Source organism: Cyclopterus lumpus, chromosome 14, assembly GCF_009769545.1.
Source record: "Cyclopterus lumpus isolate fCycLum1 chromosome 14, fCycLum1.pri, whole genome shotgun sequence".
NCBI lineage: Eukaryota > Metazoa > Chordata > Actinopteri > Perciformes > Cyclopteridae > Cyclopterus > Cyclopterus lumpus.
In genome coordinates, this window is record NC_046979.1 from 1409286 (window position 1) to 1425144 (window position 15859).

The 15859-nt window shown below is 43.4% G+C and overlaps 2 protein-coding genes across 3 annotated transcripts in view; one reads left to right on the plus strand and one right to left on the minus strand.

Annotated features, from left to right (window-relative positions):
* Nucleotides 1–656: 656 nt before the first annotated feature.
* foxred1 (FAD-dependent oxidoreductase domain containing 1) lies at nt 657–6888 on the minus strand. Its single transcript, XM_034551037.1, has 8 exons — nt 6659–6888; nt 6325–6545; nt 4002–4112; nt 3761–3879; nt 2890–2984; nt 2413–2514; nt 1782–1858; nt 657–1227 (listed from the first exon to the last, which is right to left on the minus strand). Exons 1-8 carry the CDS (start codon nt 6795–6797, stop codon nt 1027–1029), a joined length of 1065 nt encoding a protein of 354 aa, XP_034406928.1. The 5' UTR covers nt 6798–6888; the 3' UTR covers nt 657–1026.
* A 2187-nt stretch (nt 6889–9075) lies between these two features.
* The window catches only part of LOC117742448 (F-BAR and double SH3 domains protein 2-like), a 31183-nt gene continuing 24399 nt past the window's right edge, over nt 9076–15859 (plus strand). Inside the window, exons 1-3 of one of the 2 annotated variants that reach the window (XM_034549818.1) lie at nt 9076–9303; nt 12320–12417; nt 13978–14023. In XM_034549818.1, the coding sequence (XP_034405709.1) occupies nt 9283–9303; nt 12320–12417; nt 13978–14023 (165 nt within the window). In that variant the 5' untranslated portion in view covers nt 9076–9282. Of the gene's footprint in view, nt 9304–12319; nt 12418–13496; nt 13666–13977; nt 14024–15859 lie in introns of those variants that run through there. The other variant, XM_034549819.1, reaches the window with a different exon arrangement.

Sequence of the window (15859 nt, forward strand, 5' to 3'; positions counted from 1 at the left end):
CTTACAGTCTGTCGTTTAAGACACTCCTTAGTCTGTCGTTTAAAGACACTCCTTACTTTAAAGACACTCCTTACTTTAAAGACAGTCCTTACAGTCTGTCGTTTAAAGACAGTCCTTACAGTCTGTCGTTTAAGACACTCCTTAGTCTGTCGTTTAAGACACTCCTTACAGTCTGTCGTTTAAAGACAGTCCTTACAGTCTGTCGTTTAAAGACACTCCTTACAGTCTGTCGTTTAAGACAGTCCTTACAGTCTGTCGTTTAAAGACACTCCTTACAGTCTGTCGTTTAAGACACTCCTTAGTCTGTCGTTTAAGACAGTCCTTACAGTCTGTCGTTTAAGACACTCCTTACAGTCTGTCGTTTAAAGACACTCCTTACTTTAAAGACAGTCCTTACCGTCTGTCGTTTAAAGACACTCCTTACAGTCTGTCGTTTAAGACACTCCTTAGTCTGTCGTTTAAAGACAGTCCTTACTTTAAAGACACTCCTTACTTTAAAGACAGTCCTTACAGTCTGTCGTTTAAAGACAGTCCTTACAGTCTGTCGTTTAAGACACTCCTTAGTCTGTCGTTTAAGACACTCCTTACAGTCTGTCGTTTAAAGACAGTCCTTACAGTCTGTCGTTTAAAGACACTCCTTACAGTCTGTCGTTTAAAGACAGTCCTTACAGTCTGTCGTTTAAAGACACTCCTTACAGTCTGTCGTTTAAAGACAGTCCTTACAGTCTGTCGTTTAAGACACTCCTTAGTCTGTCGTTTAAGACAGTCCTTACAGTCTGTTGTTTAAAGACACTCCTTACAGTCTGTCGTTTAAAGACAGTCCTTACAGTCTGTTGTTTAAAGACAGTCCTTACAGTCTGTCGTTTAAAGACAGTCCTTACAGTCTGTTGTTTAAAGACAGTCCTTAGTCTGTCGTTTAAGACACTCCTTACAGTCTGTCGTTTAAAGACACTCCTTACTTTAAAGACAGTCCTTACAGTCTGTCGTTTAAGACAGTCCTTACAGTCTGTCGTTTAAAGACAGTCCTTACAGTCTGTTGTTTAAAGACCTCCAGTGAATAACAGACCTTTTGCGCGGCTCCACGGGCAGCGGGACTCCGGCCGCGGAGCCTTTGTGGCCGAAGCCGATTCCCAGCTTCTCCGCCAGCCGAGCAGAAGCGGCTCCGGCTGCATTGACCACGATGGCACATTCCACGGGCTGGAACTCCAGACTGTTGGGCATCTGCACCTGCTCCACGCCACACAGTCAGCCACCACGGCAACACTACGCACTCATTTAGCAATATTCAGATATATATCAAAATATAAAATAAATGACCAGAATATTAAGGGAGGGGAAAAGGAAGTTAATTCTTTAAGAAAAAGGAGGTACAATCTGTCTTTTATTTGACCGTGTAAGTTCTTAAACGTTCTACCTTGTCACCCAAATGTGAATTAAGGATCTCATGAACGCTCACTCACCATCCGTCATGTCTACATTAAATATACAATAAACTACAACCAACAGACACGTTAATGTTAATATTTGTGTCCATTTTAGTTTTCCTTGGACCAAAGCAGTCGTGTTTATGAGCACCTCTGGGCCCTTTTAGAAAAGGACAATATTCATGAAAAGAAAACAGTGAACCAAGACTGATATTACTTCTTTCAATCTTCGTGCTAATCAAGACAAGTTTTGATCTTATTTTAGACAGATTTTAAAAGAACGACTTTGGTCGATTGAGTTTTTAAAAGCAAATCCACCGAACACTTTTATATTTTAACGTCCCGACGCTCACTCACTTTGACAGATTTGATCCTCCTGAGATCCATTTCATCACCACCAGGAGACATAACTCGGCTGGTTATGCATTTAAAATCTGGGGAAGGAATACAAACTTAAAGAAGCATTCACTCAGCATGAAGGGGAACGAGACTACGGTTGGAATTTGGAGTTTCTTTTGCACGATTTAAGTATTAAAAATCTTACATTTTAACTTATTCCGTGGAAAATACACATAAAATACCTGTTCTCACATGTTTACGGTTATTTTAATTGTAACATGAATGTCATTCAGCAGCGCCGTCGACTGCCATTGGAATGAATGGATTATGTCTGCTTATGATTTGGTAAAAATCTACTTTTCCATTTCCTTTCATTCCCATGGAAAGTTTCCACCTCAACGTGTCCAGAAGTGAAGACTGAAAACATTTCTATGAGTCGTTGATGTTAAACTGGAAGACTTCAAACTGCATATTAATGAAGCCAATCTTAAACGACTTCAGTGCTGCAAAAAGCAAACTGCTAATAGTAGAATTGAATGTGAAAAAAGACAAATATTAAAAACGATCAGTTACATCAGGATGTTTCTGTGCCAGCGGGGCCACAACAACAACAAATACAACAACAACAACAACAACAACAACCACAGACCTGTGACTTCTCCGCGGCACTGAATGACTCCCATGGAGACGGCCTTCCTCCTGAAGGCGTTCAGCAGAGTCCAGGGGTCGAACCAGCCCTCGTTCTCCAGCCCTGGAGGTCAGACAGACAGGCAGAGAGAGACAGACAGACAGACAGACAGACAGGCAGGCAGAGAGAGAGACAGACAGGCAGGCAGACAGACAGAGAGACAGACAGACAGGCAGGCAGGCAGGCAGACAGACAGGCAGACAGACAGACAGAGAGAGAGACAGACAGACAGACAGGCAGGCAGACAGACAGGCAGGCAGACAGACGTTAAACTACTTCACAAGAATCATGAAGTGTAAATGAGTTTCAGTCAAACTAGGAACTCTGAATTCTGTTCCTCACGACCCGATTGATTCAAAGATGTTAAAACCAAAAACACTGAACTCTTACGACCTTGAGGTTAAACACCCCCCTGTGTGTGTGTGTGTGTGTGTGTACCGTATGAAGCCAGCCCCACGCCGGCTGTGTTTATCCACGGAAACTTGTGCTTCAATTGTGCCGGAGAGAGAAGGGACACTTTGGCTCCGGCGCTCCTGCGATCACAAACGTGTCATTGATAATTAACCCTGAAGCCAGAAGGTCCAAAGAGAGTCTGAAGGAGTCACCTCTGGGTCCAAAGAGAGTCTGAAGGAGTCACCTCTGGGTCCAAAGAGAGTCTGAAGGAGTCACCTCTGGGTCCAAAGAGAGTCTGAAGGAGTCACCTCTGGGCCCAAAGAGAGTCTGAAGGAGTCACCTCTGGGCCCAAAGAGAGTCTGAAGGAGTCACCTCTGGGCCCAAAGAGAGTCTGAAGGAGTCACCTCTGGGCCCAATGAGAGTCTGAAGGAGTCACCTCTGGGCCCAAAGAGAGTCTGAAGGAGTCACCTCTGGGCCCAAAGAGAGTCTGAAGGAGTCACCTCTGGGTCCAAAGAGAGTCTGAAGGAGTCACCTCTGGGTCCAAAGAGAGTCTGAAGGAGTCACCTCTGGGTCCAAAGAGAGTCTGAAGGAGTCACCTCTGGGCCCAATGAGAGTCTGGAGGAGTCACCTCTGGGTCCAAAGAGAGTCTGGAGGAGTCACCTCTGGGCCCAATGAGAGTCTGGAGGAGTCACCTCTGGGTCCAAAGAGAGTCTGGAGGAGTCACCTCTGGGTCCAAAGAGAGTCTGGAGGAGTCACCTCTGGGCCCAATGAGAGTCTGAAGGAGTCACCTCTGGGCCCAATGAGAGTCTGAAGGAGTCACCTCTGGGCCCAAAGAGAGTCTGAAGGAGTCACCTCTGGGCCCAATGAGAGTCTGAAGGAGTCACCTATGGGCCCAATGAGAGTCTGAAGGAGTCACCTCTGGGTGCTGTAGTTCTCCTCCATGATGTGAGCCGACTTCTCACTGGCCAGGAAGAGGTACCCCGACTGGTTGAACTGGAGGTCCACCGGGTCTTCATTCAACACGCCGAGGTGTTCCTGAGGGTCCAGTTGCAGAACAGATGTACGTCAAAGACGTTTTACATTATTGTATTTAAGTTTAAATATGTTCTATTGTTATTTTATTTAGCATTTATTATGTTGTTTTTAATATGACCCACGTTGATGTTCCTCATGAATTCTGCGGAGGCCAGGGAGAGGTGGATGTTCTCAGGCAGAGAGAACTGCTGTCGGATCCCCCCAGCAGACAGAACAGTGGAGGCCTGGGAGTACTGGGGAGAACCAGAGAGGAAGGAGTCAATAAGGGAAGAGGCCTAGGAGAACCAGGAAGGAAGCAGTCAATAAGGGAAGAGGCCTGGGTAGAACCAGGAAGGAAGCAGTCAATAAGGGATGAGGCCTGGGAGAACCGGAGAGGAAGCAGTCAATATTGAGGAAGCAATCATATTGTCGATAGTGCTACAGGCTTACTGAGAATGACACTAGACTCGATAGCCCCACTGAAGAAAAAGACAGTGAGGCAAAGGAGGTTTGCTCCCTGGTAGAACCCTCAGACCCGCGACCTAAAGCAAACTTCACGAAAGCTTTAAAGTATATGGCGTTCCACCAATCTGGAAGAATCACGCTTAGTTTGGAGAGATAGTCTTAAAACATATAAAAAGGCTCTCCGTAATGCCAGATCAGCCTATTACTCATCAGTAATAGAGAAAAATAAGAACAACCCCAGGGTTCTCTTTAGCACTGTAGCCAGGCTGACAGAGAGTCACAGCTCTGTGGAGCCGTGTATTCCTATAGACCTCAGTAGTAATGACTTCATGAACATCTTCAATGAAAAGATTTGAACTATTAGAGGCAAGATTGATGATCTCTTGCCCTCAACTACTGCCGATCTGTCCTCAAGAGTGGCCTTGGAAACGGCTGTATGCCCTGGTGTATATTTGGATAGCTTTTCTCCCATTAACCTAGACCAATTGTCCTCAATGGTTTCTACTTCTAAACCGTCTACCTGTCTCTTAGACCCCATCCCAACGAGGCTGCTTAAAGACGTGTTGCCTTTAATTGGCACCTCTCTGCTGGATATTGTTAATGTGTCTTTGCTAACAGGCCATGTACCACATTCCTTCAAAGTAGCAGTAATTAAACCTCTTCTGAAGAAGCCCACTCTTAATCCAGAGGTGTTGGCTAACTACAGACCACCGCACTAAGTTGGTTTAAATCCTATTTATCAGATCGATCTCAGTTTGTATTTGTAAACGATGAAGCCTCAATGACCACCAACGTTAATCACGGAGTTCCACAAGGTTCTGTGCTTGGACCAATTTTATTTACCTTATATATGCTTCCTTTGGGCAACATTATCAGGAAACACTCCATAAACTTTCATTGCTATGCAGACGATACTCAATTATATCTATCGATCAAACCAGAGGAGACCAACCAGCTCGCTAAAATTCAAGAATGTCTTAAAGACATAAAAACATGGATGACCTGCAACTTCCTGATGTTAAACTCAGACAAAACTGAAGTTATTTTACTGGCCCTGAACACCTCAGAGATCAATTATCTGGTGATGTGGTTTCTGTAGATGGCATTGCCCTGGCATCCAACACCACTGTAAAGAATCTCTAGTTATCTTTGACCGACACTTGTCCTTTAACTCCACGTGAAGCAAATCTCAAGGATTACATTTTATCATCTACGTAACATTTAAAAAATCAGGCACATCTTGTCTCAAAAAGATGCAGAAAAGCTGGTTCACACGTTTGTTAAAAGCTCCTCTTTTATGGAACCAGCTTCCACTTTCAGTCCTGGAGGCAGACACAGTCACCTCATTCAAGAGTAGACTTAAGACTTTCCTGTTTGATAGTGCTTATAGTTAGGGCTGAATCAGGTTTGCCCTGGTCGAGCCCCTTGATATGCTGCTATAGGCTTATAGGCTGCTGGGGGATGTTTTAGGATACACTGAGCACCTATCTCCTCTTCTCTCTCTCCTTATGGATGAATTTACATCTCTCCATTGCACCTTATTAACTCTGCTTCCTCCCCGGAGTCGTTGTGACTTCACGTCTCAGAGGGTCCATTGGACCTGGAGGTGTCTGATGCCTGGTGAGCCGGCCTCCCATTGGCCCTGCTGATGCCCCGCCCCCTCCTCTCTACCTCCTTCTGTTTCATGGATTGGAGTTCCATTCATACATTGTCATATTCATGTAATGTGTTTATGTAACTCTGTTCATCTGGTCACATGACATCTATTCTTCTGTCCATCCGGGGAGAGGGATCCTCCTCTGTTGCTCTCCTGAAGGTTTCTTCCCTTTTTTCCCTGTAAAGGTTATTTTTGGGGAGTTTTTCCTGATTCGATGTGAGGTCAAAGGTCAGGGATGTCGTATGTGTACAGATTGTAAAGCCCTCTGAGGGGAGTTTGATATTTGTGATATTGGGTTATACAAAATGAACTGATGGGTCTTTTTTTAAACCACTCGTTCTCACCGTGAGGTCCTTCTCCACCACGATCACCTTCACGCCGTCTCGCACCCTCTCCTTCTGCTTGAGCCAGTAGGCGATGGACCAGCCCACCACGCCGCCTCCGACGATCACAATGTCGGCCCTCTCCGGCGGGAGGTCCGGGTTCACCTCCAGGGGGGTCCAGCTGCTCCCCGGAAGAGCGTCCGACGCCTTCTGCCTCATCGCCGCCAGCTGGGTCTCCAGGTCTGGAGGCACATGAAGCCGGAACTTTACTTGTTTATTGAGAAACACTTTAACACAACTCCCCGTGCGAGTGGAGCCTGGCCCGGCGGGGTCCGGAGCAGACCCCCCCACGCACCTTTGAAGAAGTCATTCCGGAGAGGTGAGCCTGTCGTCAGGCTCCGACCCGACGGTTCGGGTCCTCGTGCGGGTCGCGCGGAGGCGAAGAGTCCGCGAGCCGTCCGCGCCGTCGCGTGCAGCCTGCGCCACGAGGACATCGCTACTGAGATAGTCCGCTACGTGAACCGGAACCCGCTGCGATGCGAGACCGCAGAGAGCCGTCAGCGAGGTCGAGTTAAAGTCGGAATAATCTCAAAGCGGAAGAGGAACACCGGCTCCACGGCGCTGTCCTTCAGAATAAAAGCACACGTGTGTGTCTCGGTCCAGTCGTGTTGATACTGAGGGCCACAAACTGCAGGAGAGGAATAAGCACGAATATAGATATTAAATAACAGAAGGCTGTCTGCTCGATTATTCCAGTTCAGTAATATCGGTTCATCTGTTGATGTTTATATATATATATATTATATATATATATATATAAATTGAAAAAAAATTAAAATAATTAATATCAAAATTAAATTAAAACAGATATTGACCTTTTTTTGCGTAAAAAATTAACTGATTAACTTTAAATAGCAAATCCCTGAGCACATGCAGTGTAGCATATGTATGTATGTGTATATGTATGTATGTGTGTATGTATGTGTATATATATATATATATATATGTGTGTGTGTGTGTATATATATTTATATACATGTGTGTATATATATATACATATGTATGTATATTCATATGTGTGTGTTTATATATATATATATATATGTTTATATATATATATACATATACATACACATATATATGTATATATATGTGTATATATATACATACATACAGTATATATGTGTGTATATATATACACATATATTTATATATATATGTGTGTATATACATATATATGTGTGTATATACATATATATATGTGTATATATATATGTGTGTATATATGTATGTATATATGTGTATATATATGTGTATATATATACATACATACAGTATATATGTGTGTATATATACACATATATATATATACATACAGTATATATGTGTGTATATATACACATATATATACATACAGTATATATGTGTGTATATATACACATATATATATATGTGTGTATATACATATATATGTGTGTATATATATGTATATATATATATACAGTATATGTATATATATATAATGTTTAAGCTTGTTTCATATTGTGACACTTTTACAGACCTCTATTCATCCTGTTGCATCTTGTGTCTCCTGAAATGTGGCCTGGAAATTAAATTAAATCTGAACAGGAGACAAATTAAGAAATATTCAGCAAAGAAAATGATTTTATTTTGAAAACTGTTTCTGAACCCTTGACTCTCTTCCTTCACGCTTGACCCTGGTTCATGACGTAGGCGGTGGCTCGTCACGTGACCGCAGAGGACCAATCAGACGTGGGTTACAGCGGTTTACGGCGTTTCTTTACATATAATTTAATATAAAATAAGAGGGAAAGAAATGCCTTGCAAGTTTTAACAAACAAAGAAACCTTTTTGTTCTGCATGCATCTACATGGATATATATGTGTGTGTGTACATATACAGTATATATCCATATATATCCATATATATATATCCATATATATATATATATATATATATATATATATATATATATATATATATATATATATATATATATATATATATATATATATATGTGTATATACATTCATTGATCCACGTTAGAGAGGACAGAGCCACTCGAGGGCTCCCTGTCGAAGATGATTTATGGCGAAAAGATTTAATTTAATACAAAACAAGTTCCACTGCAAACAAACAAAAATCGATGGGTGTTTTTTCTATTGCTGATTAACTGCAGTAATATTTCCTCTTTACACAACACGTTTTTAGATACCAGCTCATTCCAGTAGACATAATGAGTAAAAACATTTAGAAAGCGGCACAGTAAATCACATTTGAGTTGTGTAATAAATTATAGTTAAGCATAATAATCTCTCCCAATTACATAATATATGAAACAATCCTTTTGGACATTTCGAAGCCACTGAACTATAGTAATAAGTGTGAGACCTGAAGACGTATCAGGGTCTCGTGTTTGTATGGATTGCGGCCTCGTGGAATAATCTGCAACTTTTTACTAAACTTTTTTTAATTAGGATACATAATTAGGCTTTATTAATATAGCACATTCGAAAAGTGCTTCATATAATAATTAAAAAAAGAATTAGAATTACTTAATTTGTATGAATTACATAACATGTATTATAATGTGTTATTACTTTTAAAGCTGTTCTTTGATGTGCATGACAATGTAAAAATAAAATAAAAATTAAACTTTTATTTTGAAGACTCTACACGGAAGTAGCATTTCCGCTTCACACATCGTTTTATTTTGAAAAATACGCCAGGAAGTGTCGTCCGGCCCTTCCGCCGGCCAGCTTGACGCTGGTGTTTTCTTTTCCCTGGGGCCACAGTGTTTTCAACGGGACTCAACTTACCGGACTCGCCATGGCCGCCTGACCCGGGCCGAAACTCCCTCTTTCCCGTTACAAGTTGTTCCAAAACGTTCGCGCAAAACTTTTCACCGGAACAAAACTTTCGCCTTTCCGGTTAGTTTTTTAATGTCAAGAAATAAGGATGCAACCCCCACCGAGAAAGGTGAGTTCTACGGTTAACGGGAGGAAATCAAACGTTCCGCTTTGTTGCCGCTCGGCTGGTTTTAGCCACTAAACTCTCATTTTATTGCTTTTAATGCCGCGCGCGTGCACCGGCTGGTTGTCGTGCGCGTTTCGTGCGATTCTGCGAATCGAGGAGGGAAGAAAAACTTGTTATAAAAAATTTAAAAAAAACTAAAAAAGTCCCATGCGCCACTTTTTGTCCCCCTGAAGGAGAACCGCGTCGGTCCCTCTCGCGCGGAGAGAAACGCGTTAAAAAGACGTCTTTTCACGCGTTTCTCTGAGCTCCACGTCGCTGGTTTTTGGGGACGCGACGTCGCGGAGGTGTTGCGTTACAAGCGGCGCATCCCCTCGAGTTGCGCCGGGGACGATGGCGCAAAGTGAAGTTGTGTTTTTTTTCTTCTTCTTTTACGCGAACTCCGCGCACGTTGCGCTCTTTGCGCCGCAGCCGATGCGCAGCGCGGACCCGCTTCCAGTGAAAGAGAAAGTCCGCTAAGACGCGCCGCGTCGCTTCGCCTGCGCGACTTTTAAATTGACGCATTTCTGCTCGTAGTTTGGCGCAGAAGAAGAAGAAGAAGAGTCGTTGCTCAACTCGGAATAAACGACATAGTTTAAGAGAGAAGTTGTGTTTTTAAGCGTTTTATTTTGAAAAATGAACATAAAAACCTCATATTTCAATAACAAGACTTTCAGTACAATTTTAAACTAGGATGCTTATTTCCCTTAGTTTGATTTCAAATTATTATTATTTTTATTTAATGGATCTTTTACGCTATGAAGGAATACTTCAAATGTTTTTTTTAATTACATTCATGAAGTTAAAGCTCTATATTGATAAATGACGTTTCAAGGTGAACATTGAAAGTTACAATTGGTCAACTTCAATCGGTCGCATAATTATAATAGTGATCAGGAATGCAATCGGCACTTCCTAATTGATCTCCTGGCCAATCGGAAGCAGTCACCGTGACAACGAAAGGAGCATCTTCACCAACTTCATGCTGAACGAATACTTTATATTCAAAATATACAGAATGAACTTTTGTTATGTGAGAAATGTTCTCCTGGTTCTTCAAGCGGTTTAATGTTGATCAGGAAAGACGATACCTGTAGAGTACTGTAGAGAAGGTACTTGTAGAGTACTGTAGAGAAGGTACTTGTAGAGTACTGTAGAGAAGGTACTTGTAGAGAAGGTACTTGTAGAGTACTGTAGAGAAGGTACTTGTAGAGAAGGTACTTGTAGAGAAGGTACTTGTAGAGTACTGTAGAGAAGGTCCTTGTAGAGAAGGTACTTGTAGAGTACTGTAGAGAAGGTACTTGTAGAGTACTGTAGAGAAGGTACTTGTAGAGAAGGTACTTGTAGAGTACTGTAGGGAAGGTACTTGTAGAGAAGGTACTTGTAGAGTACTGTAGAGAAGGTACTTGTAGAGAAGGTACTTGTAGAGTACTGTAGGGAAGGTACTTGTAGAGTACTGGAGAGAAGGTAGAGAAGGTACTTGTAGAGTACTGTAGAGAAGGTACTTGTAGAGTACTGTAGAGAAGGTACTTGTAGAGTACTGGAGAGAAGGTCCTTGTAGAGAAGGTACTTGTAGAGAAGGTACTTGTAGAGTACTGTAGAGAAGGTACTTGTAGAGAAGGTCCTTGTAGAGAAGGTACTTGTAGAGTACTGGAGAGAAGGTACTTGTAGAGTACTGGAGAGAAGGTCCTTGTAGAGAAGGTACTTGTAGAGAAGGTACTTGTAGAGTACTGGAGAGAAGGTCCTTGTAGAGAAGGTACTTGTAGAGTACTGTAGAGAAGGTACTTGTAGAGTACTGTAGAGAAGCTACTTGTAGAGAAGGTACTTGTATAGAAGGTACTTGTAGAGTACTGGAGAGAAGGTCCTTGTAGAGAAGGTCCTTATAGAGAAGGTACTTGTAGAGTACTGGAGAGAAGGTCCTTGTAGAGAAGGTCCTTGTAGAGAAGGTCCTTGTAGAGAAGGTACTTGTAGAGTACTGGAGAGAAGGTCCTTGTAGAGAAGGTACTTGTAGAGTACTGGAGAGAAGGTCCTTGTAGAGTACTGTAGAGAAGGTACTTGTAGAGAAGGTACTTGTATAGAAAGTACTTGTAGAGTACTGGAGAGAAGGTACTTGTAGAGTACTGTAGAGAAGTTCCTTGTAGAGAAGGTACTTGTAGAGAAGGTACCTCGTCCTCCTTGATCCTAAAATGGCCACCTTGTAAAACAAGTCTTCTTCATGTATAATAAAGATTTACTTAGATCGTCACATTGAAGAAACATCAGCAGTAAACATTTGTCATGTTTACATGAAAAACGACACGTATTCTGGTAAAGTTCACCGACTTTTTATATAATTCTTCACGTAATAAAACATATTTCTGTGTTATTAATGAGACATGTTCCTTCATTATTTACACACACACACTGGTTTATTTTACACCGTGCCTCGACCATAAATACTCCCCAGATGTGGATTAATCCGCCGCTAAAAATAGTCCCTAACAAATGCACCGTTTCCTTCTTTTTTAAGGAATGTTTGCTATAAAATACAGAGACTGGTTTAGAATATTTAACTATTTGTGACGCGTTTGAAGATTTAAGAGGGACAAAAAATACATTGCGAGATATCGAGTAGCACATTTGTTAAGTGGGAAAAACGTTGATTATCAATTAATTTGCTCATTAGTTTTTCAATCGAATAATTATTCATTCCAAAAGTCAAAGATGACTTTTTAAAATTGCTTGTTTAAATGTCTCGTAGGCCAAAACTCAAAATATGACGTAATAATTATATCTTATATATATTTTCATTTTGGTTGCAATTATTAAACTTACCTCCGGCTCATAATGGAAGTAAAGGATGTTAACAGTAATAAGACCCGGAGAGGCCGACTCTCGCCTGGCTGCAGCTGTGAACCAATCAACGCCCGCCGGTTGGCTCCTGAGTCGTGATCAATATTTAGCCAAAGTCTCTTTAATAAACCATCTTTTCTTCCCCCTGCAGGTCCGGGTCGCCCAGGAGCTGAAACACACTCACGCAGAGCAGATGAGCCGACTTCAAGTGAAGCACCAGACGGAGTGTGAGCTCCTGGAGGACCTGAGGTGAGCGGCCGGAGGGCTCATTGTAGACGAGGTGGTGGGAGGAGAACCGCTTTGTGTTCACGACGAGTCTGACCGCGTGGCATTGTTTACATGTACACAGATGTTTGTTTAAAGCAGACCTTCCTGAAGAAGAAACGGCTCCTTGTGTACGCATAGAGCTTCCAATGTGAAGTCTATGCTTCATGTGTTAAAGCTGCATTCTCTCTCCTGACCACCAGGGGGCGACTCCTCTGGTTGTATAGAAGTCTATGCTTCATGTCTTAAAGCTGCATTCTCTCTCCTGACCACCAGGGGGCGACTCCTCTGGTTGTATAGAAGTCTATGCTTCATGTGTTAAAGCTGCATTCTCTCTCCTGACCACCAGGGGGCGACTCCTCTGGTTGTATAGAAGTCTATGCTTCATGTGTTAAAGCTGCATTCTCTCTCCTGACCACCAGGGGGCGACTACTCTGGTTGTTTAGAAGTCTATGCTTCATGTGTTAAAGCTGCATTCTGCATTCTTCTTAAATGTGTCAGCGCGAGTGAGACGGGAGTCTTTATCTTTGAGGCTTTCCTCTCGTATCACTGACACATGAAATAAAATCAAACATCTGCTCCTGTGAATACGTCCGTGTGTAATTTCCAGAAACGTATCGTCTAATATTTGTTCCAATGAGGTTATTTCTCCCTCTATGTTGACACGTTCTATGACGGTTAATGCCCCAAAGATCAAAGCGTGAACGTGTTACATTGTTGCATCGCTCCGTGTGAACGCCAGCCCGCCGTGTTAGAGGTGGAAGAGCCCAGAGCCGCGGTCGAGTCGACCACTTCCTGTCGGCGGCGGCGCTCTGGACCTACAAACAGCTGGAAGTCGAGGTCACAGAGAGCTGCCAGATGTTCGGCGTCGCCGTGGGAGACGAGCTCACGTCGGTCCGTGCAGAAACGCTGTGAAACGGGACCGCTCGCTCTCTGACGAGAAGCGAGTCAGCAAACTGGAAACGGCATCTGCTCGTCAGCAAAAAACAGGAAGTGAATGTTTGGGGGGGGGGGGGGGGGGGGGGGGGGGGGGGGGGGGGCTGGAGGAAGAGGGGGAAGCTCCCAGGAAGTCGGCCAGATTGTTGAGCGTCGGGGTGGAGCGTCGCTGTCGTGTCTCAGCACGTTTAAAGACGTTGTTGTTGTTCCCCAGAGCCCTGACCTCTCTTCTCTTCTGAGGCTCTCTGTGTGAATTCAACTGGAGTCGTCGTCCGCCCGCTTCCTGTTTCTTTGAAAGTGAAGCCACGAAACGGTCAAACACAAGAAATAAAGAACAATATTTCCTGACGCGCCTCTGCTCGGCACATTTTGGGCTCATTTGTGAAACGAGCCCAAACATTTAGGGCCTTTTGAAAATGTCCAGCAGCAGTTTTCAACGTTTCATGGACACAAAAAATTATAAATTAAATAAGTTAATGGGAGAAAGTTAACATTTAGTTTTAAGAGTATGTGATGTGAAATATTTAGGGACATTATACCAATGCTGTCGATGTGAATATCTATTTTTAATTTTAATGTAATTCATGTTTCTGTTTCTCATCGTTTTAGGACTTTCAGCCAGAAGCGGGCGGCTGTCGAGCGAGACTACGCCCAGGTGAGTCCACCTAGGTGTATGACAGGGGGAGGGGCACAGGGGGGGGGGGGTCAACCCCCCTGGCCTCCTCTTGCCGTGTTCGGGTTTTTTGCAGCGTTGTGAGGAATGTCCACCGCGGCTGTGAAGAGAGGGGCATGTCTGCCGTTATCCAACCAGCAACCTTACCTGTCTGTTTGCCCATGAGCGTCTAGAAGTATATGCTTCATGTGTTAAAGCTGCATTCTCTCTCCTGACCACCAGGGGGCGACTCCTCTGGTTGTATAGAAGTCTATGCTTCATGTGTTAAAGCTGCATTCTCTCTCCTGACCACCAGGGGGCGACTCCTCTGGTTGTATAGAAGTCTATGCTTCATGTGTTAAAGCTGCATTCTCTCTCCTGACCACCAGGGGGCGACTCCTCTGGTTGTATAGAAGTCTATGCTTCATGTGTTAAAGCTGCATTCTCTCTCCTGACCACCAGGGGGCGACTCCTCTGGTTGTATAGAAGTCTATGCTTCATGTGTTAAAGCTGCATTCTCTCTCCTGACCACCAGGGGGCGACTCCTCTGGTTGTATAGAAGTCTATGCTTCATGTGTTAAAGCTGCATTCTCTCTCCTGACCACCAGGGGGCAAGTCCTCTGGTTGTATAGAAGTCTATGCTTCATGTGTTAAAGCTGCATTCTCTCTCCTGACCACCAGGGGGCGACTCCTCTAGTTGTATAGAAGTCTATGCTTCATGTGTTAAAGCTGCATTCTCTCTCCTGACCACCAGGGGGCGACTCCTCTGGTTGTATAGAAGTCTATGCTTCATGTGTTAAAGCTGCATTCTCTCTCCTGACCACCAGGGGGCGACTCCTCTGGTTGTATAGAAGTCTATGCTTCATGTTAAAGCTGCATTCTCTCTCCTGACCACCAGGGGGCGACTCCTCTGGTTGTATAGAAGTCTATGCTTCATGTGTTAAAGCTGCATTCTCTCTCCTGACCACCAGGGGGCGACTCCTCTGGTTGTATAGAAGTCTATGCTTCATGTGTTAAAGCTGCATTCTCTCTCCTGACCACCAGGGGGCGACTCCTCTGGTTGTATAGAAGTCTATGCTTCATGTTAAAGCTGCATTCTCTCTCCTGACCACCAGGGGGCGACTCCTCTGGTTGTATAGAAGTCTATGCTTCATGTGTTAAAGCTGCATTCTCTCTCCTGACCACCAGGGGGCGACTCCTCTGGTTGTATAGAAGTCTATGCTTCATGTGTTAAAGCTGCATTCTCTCTCCTGACCACCAGGGGGCGACTCCTCTGGTTGTATAGAAGTCTATGCTTCATGTGTTAAAGCTGCATTCTCTCTCCTGACCACCAGGGGGCGACTACTCTGGTTGTATAGAAGTCTATGCTTCATGTGTTAAAGCTGCATTCTCTCTCCTGACCACCAGGGGGCGACTCCTCTGGTTGTATAGAAGTCTACGCTTCATGTGTTAAAGCTGCATTCTCTCTCCTGACCACCAGGGGGCGACTCCTCTGGTTGTATAGAAGTCTATATAAATGACTCTACTTCTCTTGATGTATTCCCTCAGTAAACATTGTAAACATTAGTTTTTGGTCTCAATCTCTAGTTTCAAGTCTTCTTCAATACAGCGTGATGTTCATTTAGTAAATTATGGTCATTTAGAGTCAAACAGACCATAATTCAGTGATGCTTTAGTGTGTGGTGAGTTAACACACACTAAAGCAAGTTAAACTTGGGGATCAAATTTAATTCCAGTCAAACTGAAATGTTTTGCACGTCGATTGCAAAACACAAAAAAGGGGAAACGATGCGTTTCTAAACGATCTGCGGTTGAAAATCGTTGATGCCCGTTTGTACG

Coding starts and splice junctions, on each gene's coding strand:
- foxred1 (XM_034551037.1), bottom strand. CDS start 6,797: ATGTCCTCGTGGCGCAGGCTGCACGCGACGGCGCGGACGGCTCGCGGA. Junction 3,880..4,001: donor AATTCATGAGGAACATCAAC/GTGGGTCATATT, acceptor CTGGACCCTCAG/GAACACCTCGGCGTGTTGAA. Junction 1,859..2,412: donor GTGCCGCGGAGAAGTCACAG/GTCTGTGGTTGT, acceptor TTCCTTCCCCAG/ATTTTAAATGCATAACCAGC.